Genomic DNA, 22,126 nt, shown 5'->3' with positions numbered 1-22,126 from the left:
GTGCAAGTAGAGGGAAGTGCCTGAGAAAAGCAGGACTTGGGGGAATGGCAAGGACGCCGGGGTGGCCGGGTAAAGCGCTCACAGGCATGGGGATGAGCCGGGAAGGGTAAGTTGGGGCGTATTTTCCAAAGCCTTGAATGCCCTGCTAAGACTGGGGATTTCATTTCTTCAGTTGTATGCCTTTGTTCTTCTTAAGATGCGTCTCTGCTTAAACCCAGTGTGGTGATGTGTGGGCTCTCTGTTTGACAGTGTATCAGGAGTTCGACCACCTGCTGGAGGAGCAGTCGCCCATCGAGTCGTACATCGAGTGGCTGGACACCATGGTGGACCGCTGTGTTGTGAAGGTTGGTGGACGGGAGTGGGAGGTGCAGCCCTGGGCCCTGCAGCCCTGCAGCGAGCCACCTGGAGGCTCCTCAGCGGCCACGGGGCCCCGGTCTCCCTCCCCTGCTTCAGCCAGGCCAGCACCTGTTATGCACGTTGGGCCTTGATGAGAGAGCTCATTTTTTCACAAGTATTTTTGCTGATAGAAACAAAAAGTTGAAAACCATTGCTCCATACTTTGAACTTGGAGACCTCACATAAGCCTTCCCTGTCAATTTCTAAAGACAGTGCTAAATGAAGGGTCAAGTCCAGCATGTTAAAGTCATTCGCTCTCTCGTAGGTGGCCGCCAAGAGACAAGGGTCCCTGAGGAAAGTGGCCCAGCAGTTCCTCCTGATGTGGTCCTGCTTCGGCACCAGGGTGATCCGGGACATGACCTTGCACAGTGCCCCCAGCTTTGGTAAGGCCCCAGCACTGCCCGCCGCCAAACACTGCTTTCTCTGGGCCCTGCGCCGCCCCTTCCAGGTCACCTCTTGGAGTCAGCCACGGTGTTACTGGCTGTCTCTGAGGCCACAAGGACATTGCCCTGAAATGTACCTGTTCTGGGGGACACCATTTTCTTAGAGCTTTCAGGGAGAAAGGCGAATTGTGAGTAGTCAAGGTGAAGAGCGCAAATCTGAAAGTGGGAGGTTGGCACAGACAGTATCTGAGTTTAGAGAGGACTGGATGGCAGTGGCTGGGCTCCCAGTTTGCCAGATGTGCCGAGATTGTGCTTCCGCGGGGCGACGTTGCAGGGTTCCACCGTGTGGCTTCCCAAGCCGGCCCGTGAGGAAGCCCCGGAGATTGAGCATTTTCAGGGTCTTGATTGGCACTCCAGCGATGGGTAGACTGTCTAATCCCTAGAAGAGGACTTCCCATTCATTTCCTTCTGTCTTACCGACCCTTCGGGTTCTCCTCCCTTCAGGAGACATCCCTACTCCCAGTCCTCAGCTACTGTTTTCCGGGGAGGGGGGATGGTGGCGGGGAGCTTGAAATCTGCCCTGGGGTGTTTATAACAGCCTCTTCGGGCAGAAGCCCAACCGCCGCTGGGGGGTGGGTGCTGTGCTCCCTTGTGGGACCCCATTTTCTGTTTTCCCTCGGAAAGAATGGAATATACATTGAGTCCAGGTCATCATTAGCAAAGTGAGGTGCGACTTTAAGGCATTATCAGACATTGGAAATCTCAAAACATTTTGGCCTCAATTTTCTAGGCATTTCAGCAAAGGGCTGTTGGTAAATTTTCTGCGTAATTGCTTCAGCTCTCTATTTTACTTTGCAAGTAGCAATGTGGTTTCGTTTCTCATTATCTCCAATTAAGCCAATCAGCTCTGGGGTTTGCTCGGGGTTTAATTTGACAAGTTTCCATCCAGCTTTTTATGGTCTTGTCACCGTTTTCCAGTTGTGCTATACAACCAAGTGACTATGTGGTGAAACAAAGAAGGCGCTATTTTTTCTAAACAGCTCCGTCCATGAAAGACTGTGTTTACCCAATTGGAGAGGCGTTTGTGGTGGATTTCTTTCATCTCCGCCTCGGGAGGGTCTCCGGCCCTGCCTGCACCCATTTGCTCTGGGCTGTGTGTGCAGGGGCGCTGGTGGCTGCGACCTGGGCAGGGCCATCAGGCGTGGCGTTTGATGGCTTCCAGTTCAGCGCAGTTAGTGTTAGCACATGTTACCTCTGGCTCTGGGAAAATCACCCGTGCAGAACTGCTTTCAGTTAAGCGGGTGGTTGGAAAATACTTGAGATTTTTTAAATTGTTTCAAAATCAAAGAATCAACAATATCACACACATATACACATCCACAAAGCATGCCTCTTTTCCTTTATCTTTTATTCTTCAACTTGCTGCTGCTTAAACTGACTATGTATCTTATCAAGTACCCTTCTTTAGACAGGGAAAGTAATTCACTTTACACTATTCTTTGAAATTCATTTGTTTTTACTAAGTTCACAGTCAATGTGATAAAGGCAGTTTGGACAGTAGAACAATTAGGGTTTATGAATGAGTTGAATTTATGGCTAAGAAATATTGTTCCTTAAAATGTGTTTATTTCTTTTTGAAGCACACACAATTTTAGGATATATTGGCAACTCGGGCAAATGGCAAAAATGGTCACAAATCTTTTAGAAAATGAAAGAAAGAGATAGTAACCCAATATCACTTTTGCAGTATCTTTCGACCCTAAACAAGATTGAAATACCTGCTTCCAAGGCCATTTCGCAAACTATCTGAAACGGTCCCGCTCCTCGGACTCATTGTGGAGTTTTGCGCTTGGGGTGACATGCAAGTTGAAAGAATTTGTGGCCGACAAAAGCCCAGCTCCCCCTTTCTCCTGTGTATGTCAAAGACACAGTTGGTGGTTGTATTTGGGTCATGTGTCCCCTGTATAAAAACAGCTAATTAGGAAAAAGAGCCCTCTGTTCCCTGGCCCCACCCCCAGCCCAGGGGCCAGCTCCATCTATCTGATAGCCTCACACACTCCTGTCGCTGTGAATGTGCGAGGCTGTGTGTCAGGTAGCAGACTGCCCAGCACAGGGATCGTGTGGAATCTGACAGTGATCCCAAGGGGGACTCTATCACCTCTTCCCAGAACAGCCTCTTTCAAAGGTGGTTGACTCCTTTCTTCTCCTTAATTCCTTCTCACTCTCTTCTAATTCCTTTTCATTGAGAAAGCCTATGAACTGAAGTGCCAGACTTTCTTTCTTGCAGCAAGCAGCGGTTTCTAGCCAAGTTAGTCGCACAGGTAGGCTAGCAGGCAGTGAGCTTTGAGTCGTTGCAGAGCTGAGGAAATGAGATTTTTTATTTTAAAAACCAACCAACCATATTTTCAGGTGCCTGCTCGGACTTCAGTTCTTAGGATACCTGGGTCTCGGTCGGCACAGGTGCCTTTGCCCGTTCACTCTGGGCTTTCACCAGCTGCCCCTGATCTCACGGGAACATCGGGAAGGCCACACGAGTTCCAGAAGTACTCGGCACAACACGGCTTGAAATCAGCCTGGGTTTGATGGCTAAGGGAGCAGCATCGCATATCATCCCCCAGGTTTTCGCATTTTTACACACTTGTTTTCTGCTCGCTTCAAAGTTCACTCACTTGGCGGGCAGGGCCGGGAGGCCACATGGGAGTGGTTCTGTCAGGGATGGGCCGCCAGACCAGCGGCCACGCCGAGCCTTCCAAATGGCTGCGCTGTGCGTGTAAGTCCTGGCCTGGCTCTCTTCCCCAGAACCTGCTAAATTACAGAATCTTGATGTTGGAGGTGTCACTCAGGCCTCCACCGAGCACTAGGAGGCAGGAATCACTTCCCCCGTTTGTAGGAGAAGGAAACAGGGATCCAGAGACGAGAGGGAACTTGCCCACGGGCACACAGCAAGTTGAGTGGAGCTCCCCCTGGCATCTCTTGCTATGATGGATCTTGTGTTCTCTCTGCTAAGCCACACTGCCACTTGCCTCTCCGAACTTTCTCCAGTGATATACTACTAATAAAAACAAAGTAACATTTATTGAGGGCCTCGTATACATGACCCCTGATATTGGGTGCTTTCTGACTTAATTCTCACAACCACCTGAGAGGTCCCTTATTCCTGCCCTCGATGTGACAGATGAGGAACCTGAAGTAGAACATGCAGCAAAGGCAGGACAATGATAATCGTGGTAACAAATGCGTAGGAAGCACATACTGCCCTTGATGCTCATGTTAACTCTGCAGGGCAGATAATAACAGGTACCTTTTCACAGAGGGGAAAGAGAGCTTGCAGGCTTTCTTGCCCAAGATTAATGTGGTGGGGTTCTGTTTCACAATCAAATCTGCCCGACCACAAACCCCATGCTTTTCCAATGACCACAGTTAAGACAAATACCCTGGGCTCAGATGCATGTACAAAAAGACTAAACAAATTTATTTAATCCTTATGGTTTTTTAAAGCTATGAGAGAAAAGAACAATAATTAGGCTATCATGAGTCTTAAGAGGTACCAGAAGACAATGGAATAATATCTTTAAATACTGAGAACAAGAACTGTCAACCATTATTTAAGAGTGAAGGCAAAGTAGAGACATATTCAGTTATACCAAGACTGAGAGACTTTGCCACCTATAGAACATCACTTAAAAAAAAACAAAAAACATGATGAAAGGATGCTTTTCAGCAAGAAGAAAAAGCCATGGTGAAGGTCTAGAGTACAACAAATAACAATGTTCCAGTTATTTTTGCTGTGTAACAAATTACCCCAAAGCTTAAGTGGCTTAAAGCAATCATTTTATTATGCTTATGGGTTCTGTGGATCAGGAATCTGGGCAGGACACAGCAGGAATGGCTCTTCTCTGCTTTGAGATGTCTGGGACCTTAAATGGGAAGGCCCAAAGCTAGTGGTGAGTCGACAGCTTGAGGCATCTTCCCTCATGTGTCTGGTGCCTGGGCTGGGATGACTTGCAGACCAGGACTGCAGACCAAGGTGCCTGCAGGTGGCCCTTCTATGTGGCTTGGTTTCCTCACAGCATGGTAGCTTCTGAACAGTTCAGCTTCTCACATGGTGAGCTTGGGGCTCCAGGTGCGAGCGTTCTAAGGAGGAAGGCACATTGCCTTTTATGACCCAATCTCACCAGTTAAACAGAGTCACTTCCTCCACACCTTGTTATCCAAAAGGGTCACAAGCCTACCGAGACTGAAGGGGTATGTAGACCCCAAATTCTCCCTGGAAGAAATGTCAAAGAATTTGAGGGCCCCATTTTAAGGTGAGAGAAAATTTAAAATATATAAGTTCAATTAGCTATTGCTTCTAATTTGAAAATGAATTTTTGTATGTTTATAAAAGGTAAAACCAAATTCTAGGAAATAATAGATCATGGGGTGGTGGTAAGAGAAGCTTCAAGGAATAGTTAAAGCATGCTAAGGTCTTGGACTACTAAATACAGCCAGGTGGTGAGTATACCAGTGGGTTTTTTGTGGGGTTTTTTAAAGTATTTTGTATTGATTTTTTAGAGAGAGAGGAAGGGAGAGAGAGATAGAAACATCGATGAAAGAGAAACATCATTGATTGGCTGCCTTATGCACGCCCCCCACCAGGGACCTAGCCCGCCACCTGGGCATGTGCCCTGACTGGGAATTAAACTGGTGACCTCTTGGTTCCTGGGTCAGCGCTCAGTCACAGAGCCACTCCAGCCAGGCTACCAGTGTTCATGTTTATTTTTTGATAGTATTTATTGCTTTTGAGAGAGAGAGAAAGGGAGAGGGGGAGAAAGAGAGAAAAACATTGATGTAAGAGAGAAACATCGATCTGCTGCCTCCAGCATGTACCCTGACTGGGGATCGAGCCCACAACCTGAGCATGTGCCCTGACAGGGATTCAAACCGGTGACCTTTCAGTGCACAAGACCACACTCAAGCAACCGTGCCACACTGTTCATGGCCCAATAATCTTAATGAATGATTTCTGCTTACTGAGGACACTAGCTTTTGTGGAGTCAGGGACTATTGAGCTTTAAGTTTCTGTTCCACTTGGAGCACTTAGCACAATAGTAGGCAGGTAGCAGTAGCTCCTCAAACTCGTATTGTTTGAAAGATGATAGAAAATTATCAAACTGTCTGGGTAACAAATTAGAGCCATTAAGGAAGAGAGCTTGAAGCCCCAAATGAACACTTCCCCTGGAGAGCTGATGACCAAGTCCAGCTCTGATGTTTTCTAGCGGTGTGGTCGTAGGCAAATTTCTTCTCCTCAGATCTTTGTCTCCTTGTCTTATAAAATAGAAGGGTTGTTTCTTTCCATCCTGTTGACTTAGAGCAACAACTTAGCAAATATTTCTTCATTTTGGAGATAGTTTCCTTTTAAGCATTTGATGCTACCTTTTGACTTCTTTGACTCTGTGAACAAGAGAGTCATAGGATCTTAGAACATTAGAAACAAAAGTGACCTTAGTGATAATAACAATAGTTAGCATTTATTAAGCATCTAGTGCAGTGGTTCTCAACCTTTCTAATGCCGCGACCCTTTAATACAGTTCCTCATGTTGTGGTGACCCCCAACCATAAAATTATTTTCGTTGCTACTTCATAATTGTAATTTTGCTACTGTTATGAATCGTAATGTAAATATCTGTGTTTTCCAATGGTCATAGGCGACCCTGCTAGCCAAAGTTCCCTCTCCTATGACCATCAGAAAACACAGATATTTACATTACGATTCATAACAGTAGCAAAATTACAGTTATGAAGTAGCAACGAAAATAATTTTATGGTTGGGGGTCACCACAACATGAGGAACTGTATTAAAGGGTCGCGGCATTAGAAAGGTTGAGAACCACTGATCTAGTGTGTACTTGTCCTCATTATGGTACTTCTGTAACATAGGTTTACTGTTCCCCTTTTAGAGGGCCATGTTGCAGGATGATTGAATCAGACAGTCATGGGTTCAATTCCCAGGTCTGCCACTTAATAACTGTGTGACATTGGACAACTACTTTACCACTCTAACATTCTAAGCTTCAGTTTCCTCCTTTAGAGAAGTAGAGTAACACTCATCTCATACAGTTGTGATGAGGATTAATTGCAACAATAAGGGGAAGTGGATGGAAAGTTTAGTCTTGGAGACTACATCTCACAGTAACTCAGTAAAACCTGAATCTTGCTGATTTCCAAGTGGGGTCAAAAAACAGACACAGCCCCCTGGGTTGGAGGAGGAATGTGGAGAAAGTACAGGATGGGAGACTTTGGCTGGAGCCTTGTGGGCACAAGGATGGGAGGCTGTGGCAGGCTCCCTAGAGAAGGGCTAAAGGAGTGGATGTGCATGACCTGCTGGGCACCCACTTGGTCTCAGAGTTCAGGCAGAGATTTTCCTCTATAGCTTTCCTAAGCCAAAATAATTTATCTGAGATGAATGGGGTGGGGTGGGGGGTGGGATATGCAGAAGCCAGGTACCACTAAGGGGAAAATTGATAAATTCCACCAAAGAGGAGTTACCCCAAAGCCCCCAACTGGCCCCATCACTTTCTTCTGAGATTTGAAAGGGCGTATAGCTCACAACTCAAATGGCCCTTCCAGAGACCCAGTCCTTTATGCCACCTGGGTCTTACAGCTATGAGGAGATGGACTAGGTCAGTGGTCGGCAAACTCATTAGTCAACAGAGCCAAATATCAACAGTACAACGATTGAAATTTCTTTTGAGAGCCAATTTTTTTAAACTTCTTCTAACGCCACTTCTTCAAAATAGACTCGCCCAGGCCATGGTATTTTGTGGAAGAGCCACACTCAAGGGGCCAAAGAGCCACATGTGGCTCGCGAGCCACAGTTTGCCAACCACGGGAGTAGGTGATCTATAGGGGAATGGGAGCAGATTTCAGAGCCAGTCCAAACAGGCGAATCCCTACTGGATTACTGATGGGAGACTCATTTCCTCACCTGTAACAGAGGATAATACCACCCATCTCACAGTTTGTTGTAAGGCTGAGACCTGTGTTAATTACTTAGCATAGTCTCCGCAGAGTAAGCACTCAATATAAGGTAAGTGTGAAGATGATGATGACAATGATAATGGTGGTGGTGACGACAACAGAATCACAAGAAAAATAAAGCCAGAGAGTCTCAGAAGGCCTCTAAATAAGTAAACTAGATCTTCTGGATGGTCTAATAATCGAATTGACATGAGACAGATTAAGAGGAGAAAATAACAAAATGCAATTATGTATGTACAAACAGGGTTCCATATGAATGTGAGACACAAGGACAAATCAGGAGAAGGGAGGCTGTGGTTTGGAACTTCAAAGGGCTGGAAGGCAATCACATGGAGTTGAAAAAGCAAATGTTTGGGAAAGAAGTGTTTGCTGAGCCATCTTTAACAAGGGGTTCCAGACTTATTTCGTTTTGCATAATACCCTCCAGGTCCATCCATGTGTTGCAAATAGTAATATTTCATTTTTTTATGGTTGAGTATACATAACACAACTTTTTAATCCACTGGTCTATTGGTGTGGAATCTAAATAACAAAATACATGAACAAATAAAACAGAAACAAACTCATACATACAGAGAACAGACTGATGGTTGCCAGAGGGAAGAGGGTTTGGGGGGAGTGAGTAAAAAGGTGAAGGGATTAAGGAATACAAATTGGTAGTTAAAAAATAGTCATGGGGATGTAAAGGTCAGCCTAGGGAATATAGTCAATAATATTGTAATAACTATGTGTGGTGCCAGGTGGTACTTGAATTATCAGAGGGATCACTTTGTAAATTATATATGACTAGAAGCACAGTGCACAAAATTCGTGCACTTGGGGGGCGTCCCTCAGCCTGGATTGTGAGAGGGCGCAGGCCAGGCCAAGGGACCCTACTGGTTCGGGGCCCGAGAGGGATGCAGGAGATTGGCCAGCCGGGGAAGGACTGCAGGAGGGCTCTAGGGCATGTCCAGCCTGTCTCGCTTAGTCCTGACCCCAGCAGCAAGCTAACCTACCGGTCAGAGCGTCTGTCCCCTGGTGGTCAGTGCACATCATAGCGACTGGTCAACAGGTCGACTGTCTGCCCCCTGGTGGTCAGTGCATGTCATAGGGAGCGGTTGAGCAGCCTTAGCATATTATTAGCATATTATGCTTTGATTGGTTGAATGGCCGACCAGACACTTAGCATCAGGCTTTTATTATATAGGATTGTCTAGCCATTATGCTGTACACCTGAAACTAATATAAAATAATATTGAATGTCAACTGTAATTGAAAAATAAAATTTTAGCCCTAGCTGGTTTGGCTCAGTGGATAGAGTGTTGGCCTGCAGACCAAAAGGTCCCGGGTCCGTTTCTGGTCAAGGGCACGTACCTTGGTTGCAGGCTCCTCAGGCCCTGGCCCTGGCCGGAGGCAACCAATCAATGTGTTTCTCTCACATCGATGTTTCCCTTTGTCTTTCTCTCTCTCTTCCACTCGCCCTAAAAATCAATGGAAAAATATCCTTGGGTGAGGATTAACAACAACAAAAATAATAATAATAAAATAAAATACATTTGTTTTAAATTGGGGGGAAAAAAACCACCAACAACAATGGGACACGGAAAGGACTTTGATCAAATGGGCCTTGCCAGGTTCCTTTTTGTCTATCACAAACTAGTTCATTTTAAACTATAGTTGTCTATGATGATCTCTCCCTTCCTGGAGGTCCTCTATCTAAGTTCTTTTAGGCAGTTGGAGGAACGTCAAAGATTCTTAGATTGAGCAAGGAAAAGATTGCATTGCCACAAAGTGTAAACGCCACTCATCTATGCTGAGCAGATTAGGCTGAGGATACAGCAAATAAGAGCAACCTCTGAGCCCTGGCTGGTTTGGCTCAGGGGATAGAGCATCAGCCTGTGGACTGAAGGGTCCTGGTTTGATTATGGTCAAGGGCACATGCCCGGGTTGCAGGCTTGATCCTCAATAGGGGGTATGCAGGAGGCAGCCGATCAATAATTCTCATCATTGATGTTTCTATCTTTCCCTCTCCCTTCCTCTCTGAAATAAAAATATATAAAAAAGAGCAACCTCTGACATGAGGAGATCATCACTGAGTGGGGACTGAGAGTCAGAACAGATCTTCCGAGCACAGTGTAACCTGTGCTGTTGACCAGGCCGAGGGGCAGCTGTGTGCTGACACGACTCACCCTTCTGTCTGGGTCTTCTCTCACCAGGGTCTTTTCACCTAATTCACTTGATGTTTGATGACTACGTGCTCTACCTGTTAGAATCCCTGCACTGTCAGGAGCGGGCCAATGAGCTCATGCGGGCCATGAAGGGAGAAGGAAGCACTGGTAAGCCAGCACTGCCCTGGACATTGCCCTACTTGGCAGTTTGATTTGTGTCCTTACTTCTGTGCTCTGTGGTTCTTTATTTAGCTCTGTACCCCTGAGAATGTAGCTATGGCGAGCAGGTCATGTGGCATGAAACCGGTCATGTCTTTTTCTTTAGAATGGGCATGTTGTATATGGGCATTGCCTTGGGTGCCATGATGGTGATGGGAAACCAGTGAAGGGCTTTAAGCGGAGGAGTGACAATGCAGAGTAGAAAGACTGTCATTTTTTAAAGCCCCTTAAAGACAACTCGCCTTGACCTTTGGCTATAAGAACCCACCCTTTTCTCTACTCATAGCAGAAGTCCAAGAAGAGATTATCTTGACAGATGCTGCCCCACCCACCCCTTCACCAGTGCCGTCGTTTTCTCCAGCAAAATCGGCCACGTCCGTGGAAGTGCCACCTCCATCCTCCCCTGTCAGCAACCCATCCCCTGAGTACACTGGCCTCAGCACCACAGGTAATAAAAGGTCCCCCAAGGCTCTGAGTGGGGAGTTGACGTTTAAAGCAAGAACTTTCTGGATAAATATTCATCTCTCTAGCCCCACTCCCCAACATGGCCAAAAACCTGAGTATTTTCCTGGATTTTTAGATGACTTGCAGTTATTCATTTGTACATATTCTTTAGGCTTCTGTTTTCAAGTTGGCAGATTAAGTACATGATAAAATTTCCATCCTTCCAAAATCTAAGCCACTAAAATGATTAAAATTATATAAAACATAAATTAATAGACATTCTTGAAAACAAGAACCACAAACAGAGGCAGCTGTGGAAAGGGGTCAGACAGAAAGCCATCTACTAAGCATGACAACCATATTCAAGACATGGGAACGACGAGGTGCAAACTGGTGTGTGGGGTCCCTAGGGAAGGGGAGATTCTGGTCAGAGGTATCAAGGAAAACCTCACAAAGGAGGAGGATTTGGGCGGGAACTTGACTTTGACAAAGGTCTGCAAAAGGGCTTTCTGGGCAGAGGCCAGTGTGAGAACACACACAGGGGTAGGGAAGTGTGGGCCTTTTCAGAGACTGGTAAGCTCTGGCTGAAGTGTCATAGGTCCCTGCAGGAGTCACATACGGCTGGGAAGGTAAGCTGGAGACACATCCTGGAGGATCTCCTGCCAAGACAAGGTTTGGAAATGGAAAAGTGATGTTACAGGGATAATAGTAGCTACTCGCTATTGTCCAAATGTTGCTTTACAACATACAAAGGACCTTTGCATAACTATCTCACTTGATATTCACAATAACACTGCAAGATAGCTATAGTTCCATTTTATGGAGGAAGACTAGAGGGTGAGGAAGGTTACATTCCTTGTCCTGGGTACCATAGTCAGTAGTAGACATCAATGAATTCATTCAAATTCATTCACTCAATTAAACAAATGTTCGCTAATATCCTATATTAGAGGCTCGGTGCATGACATTTGTGCACTGGGGCAGGGGGAGTCCCTCAGTGCAGACTGCACCCTCTTGCAGTCCGGGACCCCTCGGGCAGTCAGACATTCCCTGAGGGCTCCCAAAAGGGTCCAGGCCAGGCTGAGGTACGCCCCCCCTCCCCGAGTCCACGAATGTCGTGTACCGGGATTCTACTATAATAATAATGACGAGAGAATGTGTGTATGTGTGCCTCCACATTATCCCACGTGGTTGCAATCAGATGAGGTAAAAAAGACCCAAGTGCATTATTAACAGCGATGTGCTATCCACATAGAAGGGATTGCTCTTATTAAGGCCTATAAGATGAGGGCTACCGCTGAGAATGCTGCAGGAGTTTAGAGGGAGAAGCCATCAGTTTCTTTCCCATCTGAACGCTGGCAGACAGGGAGAGAGGTGAGACTCAAAGGCAGCCTTGGAAGATACGAAGGGCTCAGCTAAGAAAAGAGAACTGGGTTCACAGGAACAGAGGCAGGGACGATCCTCCACTAGATGAGCCCTGGATGGACAGGCCAGCCTTTGTGGAGTGGAGGACTCACTATGACTGTGATAATTAATTCATTATCTTTCCATCCCAACATGCTCTACTATTCCCCCAATTACCCAAGTCATCTTCAAGTCTCTCCTCTCCCTAAACTCCTGTATTAGGATCAGCTAAGCCACTGTAACAAACAGATCCAGACATGGATGGAGCTAACACAGTAGACATCTGGTTCATGCTTGCAAACAGTGCTGGCAGGGTGTTTAGGTCGGAGAGGAGGCACATGCTCCTTCAATATCTGCCTCCACCATAGCCCGGACAGTGGTTCTCAAAGTGTGGTTCATGGACCAGCTATATCAGCATCTCCTGGGAACTTGTTAGAAATGCTCATTAATAGGCCCCATTGCACCTACTGAATTAGCAACTCTAGGGGTGGGACCCAGCGATTTGCTCAACAGCCTCCAAGTGATTCTGATGCTCACTGTTTTGAGGACCTCTGCCTTAGGGCTTTGTCAAGCCCTGACCTGAAGGTGGCACGTGGCACTTCCACTTATATTCTGTCACCCAGGACCTAGACACACGGCCTCATGTAACTGCAAAGAGAGGCTGGGAAATGTGTGTCCCCAGGTAGGGAAGGGGGATGCATAGAGGAGACACTGGCATTCACCACCACACCTCCCAAGTCCAGTTGTCTCAGTACCGACCTGGACCGACCCATTCCTCCGGAGTCTAGTCTGTCTGCTTCCACACTGCCTGCCGGGCTTATTTTCCTGAAGCCACGCCTCAAAGTGCTGGGGCCCCAAGTTCACTGCCTCACACCAAACCCTAAAGCTCTCATTCTCCATATCACTTTTCACACCTCTACCTCCAGAACCATCCTTCCATCCTGTGGGAGAAAACCCTACTCAGCCTTGACGTTTCCATCAACCTCTGGGTCAGAATCTTCCTCCAGATCCTCATAGCATGGGCCTAGTTATATCCTAGTGCTGCTTAGAGTAGAATTGCTTTCAGAATAGGCTAGGAACCCAATGCTATTTTTTGAAAACTAAATAGGGTAACAGTGCCCTATTTAGGATGTTGTTTTCTACCCATTCATTTACTCACATACCTATCCATTTATCCAATAAATATTTCTCTAGTGGCTTCTGTATACTAAACAGTTCAGAGAGCTGGCTACGCAAACAAGAGAATGTGTAGAGGTTAGGGCTCTGATGAGTTACAGTGCAAAGTGATGATGCTAAGTTGGGAGAAGTGTCGAGGTATTAGGGGAACATAGAAGGGGGCCTACAACCTGTATTTGGAGGGCCTGGGAAGGCTGAACAATGAGAGAGAAGGTGTTGCAGGCAGAGGAAGTAAGTAGTAAAAGGCCTGGAGGCAAGGGAGCATGCCATTTCAGGGAACTAGGTATATATGCCCGCAGTCTTTTGATTAATTCCTTCCCCAAAGTTTCCTGTCTCCAGAACTGGAGCTACTCAGAGAGGAAGCGAGCAGATGCTGAGGAGCCGTAAGGTGCTGCCTCCTCTGCACTCTGCCAGGGGCAGAAACTCGCCAGCAAACTCAGTGGCCCTTTGTCAGGACCTGCTGAGGAGCCTGGATTCTTGAGAGTGTGGAACAGTAGGGCTGTCAGTAACTGGCATGAGGTGGAGCTCTGATTTCACTTTGGGTACACAGCCAGAGAGGGCTCTCCTCTTCTGTGGAAAGTTGGATTTTCTTTACACAGATGCACCTCAAATCATGTTTTGTTTCCTACTTTAAAGAGAAAGAACATGAGCCCCCCCCCCCCCCCCGCCCCTTCTCTCCGTAGTGAGTTGTTGCGGTTCCTGCTTAGAGGGCTCAGGAAGAGGAATTAATTATAGCGAACAACTTTGTTCACTGAAAATAAACAAGGGACGGGAACTGAAGCACTGATCACAGCTCTTCAGCTGCTGGGGGCCGGGGGGGAGGGGGGGGGCGGGCATCTTCCCAGACTAGAGTTAGGGGGCAGCCACCCAAGTTCCCGGGCTCACTAGGAGAGGAACCAGGCCAGTAAGAACAGCCAGGAGCCAGTGACCTGAGTCATCCTGCCTCAGACCCTGCCCCCACCCGGGGAGACACACATGCAAGTCAGTCAGTGATAACATCCTTACTAAGAAAATAAACAGGGAAATTATGCAAATAAAACAGTTCTGCATTATGAAGCAGAAACAATTTGAGTGCTACCTGTCTTGCGTGTAGCAACATAACAAACAGCGTCTATGGAAACGGGGCGCAGGCGTGGAGAGAGGCTTCTGGGAGGGAGGCTCTTCCAAACTCCCATCCAGCCAGAGTCGGCCTGGCTTTTTTCCCAGCAATTTGGAGGTCGCGAGTAGGCAGGTGTGATAGTCAGAGCCACAGCAATACCATAAACGTGTTCAGAGGTTTCTGGGCAATGTGTTCAAGAGTCATAAAAGTAGCTTCTTAGAAATACAAATGTGAACCAGGTTCTCTTCAGATGACTGTAACCTTTGAAGATTTTGGCACATTCCAGCTTTGTTCTCAGATACCTCCAGGGGGCATTAAAAATGTCATCCTACATAAAACCAGGTATAATATTTTTGTCAAGTACCACTTTTGAAATACTCCATCCATAAATTAGACTGGATCTTGGCATGTATTTGTGGTTCATGGTTTTGGAGGAAACATAAATATAATTTCCTAACAACATGTATGGGTTTATAGATATTGCATTATAAAGCACAAATTATTTAGTGATGATATATACCAAAATAGTAGGAAATGTATTATGGTAGGCTTCCTAAATTGGGGGATTTGTGTAATTTTTCATTAGGCAACACTGTAAATTGGGAAGCAATTATGCATCTTATAAAATGCATTTGCCATGTTTCTTTTTTAAAACGTTAACTCAGCATATAGTTTCCATGCCCAGTTAATTTTTATTTCCATCTTAAAATTATTGCTTATTTATATACCATTGCTTTCCAAAAAGGATCTGAAGTGTTAACAGAAAAAATGAAGCAAAACCAATTTTTTAAAAAGGGTCCAAACCAGAAAGCAAGAAATAAAGAAGTGGGTAAAACAGAATAAAACCCTTGGCTAAAACAGTTTATTAATGCCTTAGGTGAGATTTTATGTGATCTCATGATTTAGTTGGGTGTCTAGCCCACTCTGAATGACAGTGCTCGGATGATGGACATATGAAGTCTGACTTATTGAGAGTCAAGGCCAGTCAGGTGTCTGTGATTCTTCCACAAATCAGTGTCTCACTTTTGACAGACACTTCATTTCTCAGCTATGAGGAAGAGAACTGAATTATGTCTGCTTGGTTTAGCACAAAGAGAAAATCAATTCATTGCACAAAACCCTTTGGTATCTTTTTTAAATCCTCACCCGAGGATATGTTTTTATTTATTTATTTATTTTAGAGAGAAGGGCAGGGGAAGAGAGGGGGGAGGGAGAGAAGTGTGAGAAATATCCGCCAATTATCGGATCGAACCCACAACCTAGGTATGTGCCCTGACTGGGAATCAAACCCGCAGCCTTTTGGTGCATGGGATGACTCTCCAACCAACGGAGCCACCCGGCCAGGGCTCCTTTGTATCTTTTTTATACAAGGATTAGTGAATACAAAGCAGTAGAGATAAGGAGTTATGAATCACTATGAATACAGCCACTCTGCTTCTCTATATCTAGGTCTGTGTCCACACCTGTATACATGTATTTCTAAGTGTATTTTCTTAAGACTATATATAGTAATTGCTTTTAAAAGGGAGAAAAATGAAAGGGAAAGGAAAGGAATATCAGGCACCAAAAACTGAACCTGAGGCATGGCCAATTTCAGTTGTGCATGTTCAAGTCTATGACAATGCCATGGTAAAGATGGTTCAATGTTCCACTTCAGCAGATTTCCACAAGCGGATATCTATGATTCTCATACATCCTTTTTTTCCTCCTAACCTTGTGAGCTTGCCACCGCCCTCATGGCTCAGCAAAGTTCAGAAACCATAACTTTCTTTAAGGAAAACTGGTCTCTTCCTCCTCGGGAGTGTGGCAGGTGATACCAAATTGCCCTGTCCGCTTAACATGGCATTGGGCTGCAATCTTTAATGTCACTTAAAGCAAAATGTGAAGCTCCCACTCTGCCCGGGTCAGGCCACCAAAGGGTTCTAAGACCTTGTTTATGATGTCATTTTAAGTATTCCCTCCTTCAACAATGACAATAAAAGTTAACTATTAAACTCGTGTTTTCTCCTTCCCACCATGGGTTCCCTACAACACAAAACCAGCAAATTAAATCACTGAGATGCTAGGATGCGTAAAGAAATAAAGCAAGTTCCTCATAAATGGCCCTAACTGTAGAACATCTGGCCTGCCCAGCTGCGTTTTCTCTACTTCAGTGGAGGGTATAACAAAGATAACTGGCCCCTAGTCTTTCCAAATAACAAAAGCTCAGTTATTCTGAGGGCAGCTACACTGAGTGGGGTATGCCGGACACTGTGGCCCTGCCTCTCAGCCCTCGATGACTCATCGCAGAACTTCCTCCTCCTCCATCCCTGCTGGCTCCTTTTCTTTAAATGAATGAAATAAGGAAATGTAAGCTAGGATTAAAAATAGGTGGTTAATCTGCTCTTGACTTCATACCATCAGGGTCTTGGCTTGGTGTTGGGACCTTTGGGTTTGCTCATCCATTCATTTGTTCATTCCTTGTATTTCGTGTCTAATCTGTGCCATGACCTGGGGGTCCAGAAGTGAGGAAAACAGGCATGGTCCCTGTTATCATGATACTTGTATTCTAGTGCAGGGGTAGGGAACATCTGGCTGCAGGTTGTAGAAGGCCTGCAAAATCATTTGGTCTGGCCCTGCCAAGGCAACTGCAGGCGGGACTCGAAATTCAATAAATCTAGGAGTTGTTTTTTTTTTTTTTATAGCAACATAAATGTATATTAAGTGAATTATATTAAAGTGAACAATGTTATAAATATCTAAATGGCCCTTGGCAGGAAAAAGGTTCCCCACCCCTATTCTAGTGGGTAAGATAATCAATGCAGAAATAAACCACCAGGTAGATATATAACTTCAAATGTCATAATGAAAATAATAGTATACTATGAAATGGTATAAAATGGGGACCCACCTTAGCTGTTTGTCAGAGAAGGCCTCCCTGAAGAGGTAACAAGGAGTTAGGCAGGTTGGGGGGGGAAAAGAATGTTTGGGGTAGTAGGAACAGCTTGTGCCCAGGTCCGAGGCAGACGAGCCTGGCCCGTGAGGACTGACTAGTGTCTGGGAAGAGGGGAGAGTGGCAGGAGAGGAGCTGCAGAGGCAGGCGGGGCCAGACCAGGAATCAGCATCTCTCTGGGAATGGATTGTTTTGCTGCCCCTGCTCAGTTCTGTCAATTAGAATTTGGCCATGGAACTATTGATCAAGTTTAACTTGGATGAGTTTTTCCACTTCAGCAAGAATTCTCCTTAAGTACAATTACATTGAGGAGAACTGATAGCCAATGGGATTTATATGTATATATCTATATATATAAAAGCCTAAGTGACTGTTACAACTGGTGGATGGGTTGCTATGACGTGCACTGACCATCAGGGGGCAGACGCTCAATACAGGAGCTTCCCCCTGGTGGTCAGTGCACTCCCACAGTCAACCTCCCATGCTGGCCAACCTCCCACGGTCCCTCCCCCCAGCCAGCTGGCCATGATTGGCCCGATCACCAGGCCAAGGGACCCCACCTGTGCACGAATTCGTGCACTGGGCCTCTAGTAAATATATAAAATATTTTTTTTCCCTGTCTCCATCTTGAAGATTACATGAAATGCTTGTTTAATATCAAATATTGTCAAGCACACTGTTTAAATGGAACTTCTTGTGATGATAGAAACATTTGTAATCTGAGCTGTCTAAAACAGTAGACACTAACAACATGTGGCTACTGAGCACTTAAAATGTGGCTTGAGCAACTAAAAAAACCTGGATATTTAATTGCATTTAAATTTAAATACCCACCGATGGTTAGTGGCTACTGTTTTAGGGCAGAGCAGCTCTAGAGTCTGGACATACTTAAAGGGGCTTATTTCCCAGGAAGGTACTAACAAAAGGCTTAAGTTAGCTCAAAACCTGAGCAACATCTGGGATGGTTCATAGAATCCTAGTGGGAAAAAGGTTCAAACAGTTTAGCCCAAGATCTGAAGGAAGTGCATGGCCAGAGAGCCTGGGAAATAGTCTAAATTTTCACCAGTATGCACCAACCTCACAACTTCTGACTTCTAATGGCCCTCAACATGCAGGGTGCATGGCAGGAGACAGTGTGTTGCGGAGCCTTGCCACTCAGTGTGGTCCATGGACCAGCAGCATTGTCATGATTGGGAAGCTTGTTAAAAATGCAGACTCCCAACCTCCCGAATCAGAATCTGCATTATAACAAGAATGCCAGGGATTCAAATGCACATTCACCTGTTAGAAGCGGTTGTTGTGGAAAGGTGTTGGAGCTGGGCAGGTCTGGGTTCAAATCCCAATTCTGCCACTTACCTGAGCAAGTCTTGGGTCTCAATTTTCTCACCTAAAAAGGAAGGTAATACTGAAAAGATTATTGTGAACGTTCAATGAGTTGATGTATAAAAAGAAACTAGCATGAGGTCTGGTTTATGTTGGATGATCAATCAATCGTTCATTTATTCAACAATCATTACTGACTGCCCATTATATTCCAAGCACCCTTTCTGTCCTGTGTTTAAAATCCCTTCCAGAAAAATAATATTGGGGGAATAAAATGTTTTGTTGAGAATGGAAAGGAAAGAAAATATTCCTCTCTAGCAATTTCAATACTATAACATGGACAACTTTTCTTTATAGGATTCTCAAAAACCAGGGGCTCCCAGCGCTGTCCTCAGACTTTCAAATGGGAGTAGAGGAATGGGGAGGGGGGGAAAGAAGAGAAAGCGAGGGACTTTGACAACTAGAAAAGGTTTGTTATGGTTTTACCAGCAAATGAAAAGCAATTAGAGCTGTCTTAAAAATGAAGCACAAACTGTTAACGGCACAGGTTTTCTTTCATTAGTTTCCTAAAGAAAGAAGCAGCAGCAATTCTCACTGGAGGTCCCACGGGTAGGAAGGGGAGTGCGAGGGGTGTTCTTTTCTGCTACCCTGGCAAAAAGGGTTTCTCACCCAAGCCAGTAGGTGTTAATCTGCTTAAGCCTGCCTGAGTGGGTCTGTTAGGTTGCTGGCACATGGCCATTTAGGGGTTTTGTTTCCCAGACCACAGGAGCCCATTTTTCCAAGAGTTCCACTAGCTTTTTGTTTGATAACGTCTGTTTCTAGAAGCTTTTACTCCTTCAACAACAAATTCAATAGAACAGAAATTTACTGAACACCTACTATTAGGCAGACCCCTCTGTTGGGGATACGGAGATGAATATGGAACATTTGCTGTGCTCCCGGAGCTCACGAAAAAGTAACTTCTGCTGCTTTGTCTAGGTGACGGCTGTTATCACGCCTCTTCCTACTGCTGGGGGCGGGGAGGGCAGAGGGGGCAGGGGAGGAGGAGAGGAGAGAAAATCCTCTGGCCCCCTTCGTTGCCCCCTATCAAGCCCCACTGACCTCGCTGTGCTCTCCTGAGGTCCCAGGGGCTTCAAGGGTTAATTACTTGCTGGATGTGGCTGGTTCATTGTTCTCGCAAACTTCTACCTCCCTCCAGTTCCATTCCCAATTGTATGTAAAATTTGCTTAACATAGTTTAATATTTTTCTTTTCACAGAGGCAATACACATTCATTATAGAAAAAAACATAAGCAAAATGAAGAAAAAATTTAAAGCCACCCTCAATCCTACCACTTGAAGATAATATGTTTTAATAAAAATTATAACAGTAATTTCGTAGGCAGTTCGAAATATAGAGGAGAGTTATCACACAAAATTCAATCACCAGGGACATGATCATGCTGGGGGTTTTCCTCCCAGTCTTCTTGCAGGTATTATAAATGATGCCTAACACACAGTCTGCTAAAGTATTCTTCTGGAGGAAAAATACCGTGTAGATGTGCAAAGTGGGAAGGGGTACTTTTAGCCACACTGGCAGATAAGGCTCCAGGCATTTTACAGAAAACCCTGGTAGAAGTTTGCTGTCATTAGCTGAATTATTGCTGCTGTTCAAATATTTCATCCCTGGTGACAGAATCTGACCCAAGAAACTTGTCTTTCTTCCTTGCAACCTGAAATGGGAAATATAGAGATTTCTACTTTAAGCAAGTCTGACATAAGAATGCCTGAATTCATGAAGAGTGCTTGCCTATCATTAAAAGCCTACCCTGTGCCAGGCTCTGACATGTTATCTCAGTTAATCCTCACAATAGGGATAATAATGTCTATCCTTCAAGATAGACATTATTATCCCTATTTTGCAGATAATGAAAGAAGGGCTCATAAAGTGTAAAAGGCTTGCCAGGAGCTTACACACAGTCCCTGGCAGAACTAGGACCCAGAGTACAGAGACATTATGGTAGAGTTAGTGGGAAGTGTAGGGCGACCAGGTTCAGAGCCCCGCTGGGCCGTCCACTCACTGTGGGGCCTTGGGCACGTTTAACATGCTACATTTCCCCTGAACTGGACTTTTGTGTGACGTCAGTAGCCTGCAAGTAGTGTTGGCATAAGGAACCATCCTAAGAACCCAAGACATGGAGTCCATTGTAAGGGCGTGAGAAAGAAATTCCTGTGTGTTCTGAGTTCCAAGGACAGTATTCTCCTGAGTGATTTGTTTCTGATCCTGTGGCTTCTAACCTGTCAGCTCCCCCTTTATAGCATTTCCCCTGGAAAACTCCAAGCCAAGTTTAAGGCCCACCTAGAAAGAATCTGGACCTTCAGGGTATGCATGTTTCATCTCATTCCTGATTGCACTTTTTGCTCCAGTTTTGTTTTAACTTCTTCTTTCACCACCTGGGGATGTTATTTCTTTTGAGGGTGTCTGTAATGCACGTAGCACAGTGCCTGGCCTATATTAGATGCTCAATAAATGGTGTCTTCTTTCATGCTTGTGGGTTGCATCTGTGTCACTTCATAAAAAAAGAAAGACATTATTTGCATTCCAAAAGATTCTCTAATTTACAGGAGGGTTCCATAGAAACTTCTTTTAATAATAAACACGTGTATGTAGAATAGGGTGCTATTTTCACAGACCTCTAGGGGTACTCCTTACTGGGTCTCTCTCATGTAACTGGCGCAGTGCTGACCTTCCGTCTCTTCCCTTCCCCCTGCCGTGTCAGGGCAGCTGCTCTCCTGTGCTATTTGCAAAAGTGTTTGGAATGGAATGGATGGCATTTTTTAAATGAAAACCTTTTCTTTATCTTTCCAGAGGAATTTTAAGATAGAAGTGATCTGTTGCAGAACATACAGAATTAGTGAATCAAGTTTTCTATTTTACTTCTTTTTAAAAAAAAATATTTTGTCACTTTATTTACTTTTTATTTATTTATTTTTAGAGAGAGAGGAAGGCAGAGAGAGAGAGAAACATTGATATGGGAACAAAACATTGTTTGGCTGCCTCCTGCACGCCCCCTAGCAGAAATTGAGCCCACAATCCAGGCTGGGAATCAGATTGTGGCCTTTCAGTGTACAGGATGAAACCCAACCAACTGAGCTACAACCAGCCAGGGCTTCTCTTCTACTTCTTAAAACTGGCCTCCTAACGATTTAGTTTTTCATGTGTCTACACAGAGGAGTTGAATCCTATTCCCTCCACCTTCTAACATAGGCTTGATTATTTTCACTATGTCAGCATTCTAGACTTTATCAGAAATTAATTTGATGAGTTTATTGTCCAGTTATTATAAGTTCATTAAATAACATAAGCTTATTTATTATTAGTTATTTCTTAAATTACCATTTTTAAATTCTAAACATCTCATAAAATTTTTAAGCATCTTGAGTGTTTTTAATTTTGTCAATTTCTTTTCTCAGTCCCTAGCACTTCCAAGGTATCCAATTAAAAAATAAATTAGTGGAATTAACAATATGTATGGAATAGGTCATGGTAAGGGTCACTGTCTAATAATCTTCAAAAAGACCTGGGCAAGCAGAGCTCAATAAT

At 44.9% G+C, this 22,126-nt stretch overlaps 1 protein-coding gene across 3 annotated transcripts in view; it reads left to right on the top strand.

Moving 5' to 3' along the window:
- Positions 1-22,126, top strand: part of RFX4 (regulatory factor X4) — a gene marked incomplete at both ends in the record, with an annotated part of 127,731 nt that overhangs the window by 93,699 nt on the left and 11,906 nt on the right. For all 3 annotated transcript variants that reach the window (XM_079773681.1, XM_079773680.1, XM_079773682.1), the window contains 4 exons: positions 250-344; positions 662-779; positions 9,995-10,114; positions 10,452-10,613. In XM_079773681.1, coding sequence (XP_079629807.1) covers positions 250-344; positions 662-779; positions 9,995-10,114; positions 10,452-10,613 — 495 coding nt within the window. The remainder of the gene's footprint in view (positions 1-249; positions 345-661; positions 780-9,994; positions 10,115-10,451; positions 10,614-22,126) is intronic.

This window comes from Cnephaeus nilssonii (assembly GCF_951640355.1).
Source record: "Cnephaeus nilssonii genome assembly, chromosome: 6".
NCBI lineage: Eukaryota > Metazoa > Chordata > Mammalia > Chiroptera > Vespertilionidae > Cnephaeus > Cnephaeus nilssonii.
This window is presented reverse-complemented; position numbering and strand designations above follow the sequence as displayed.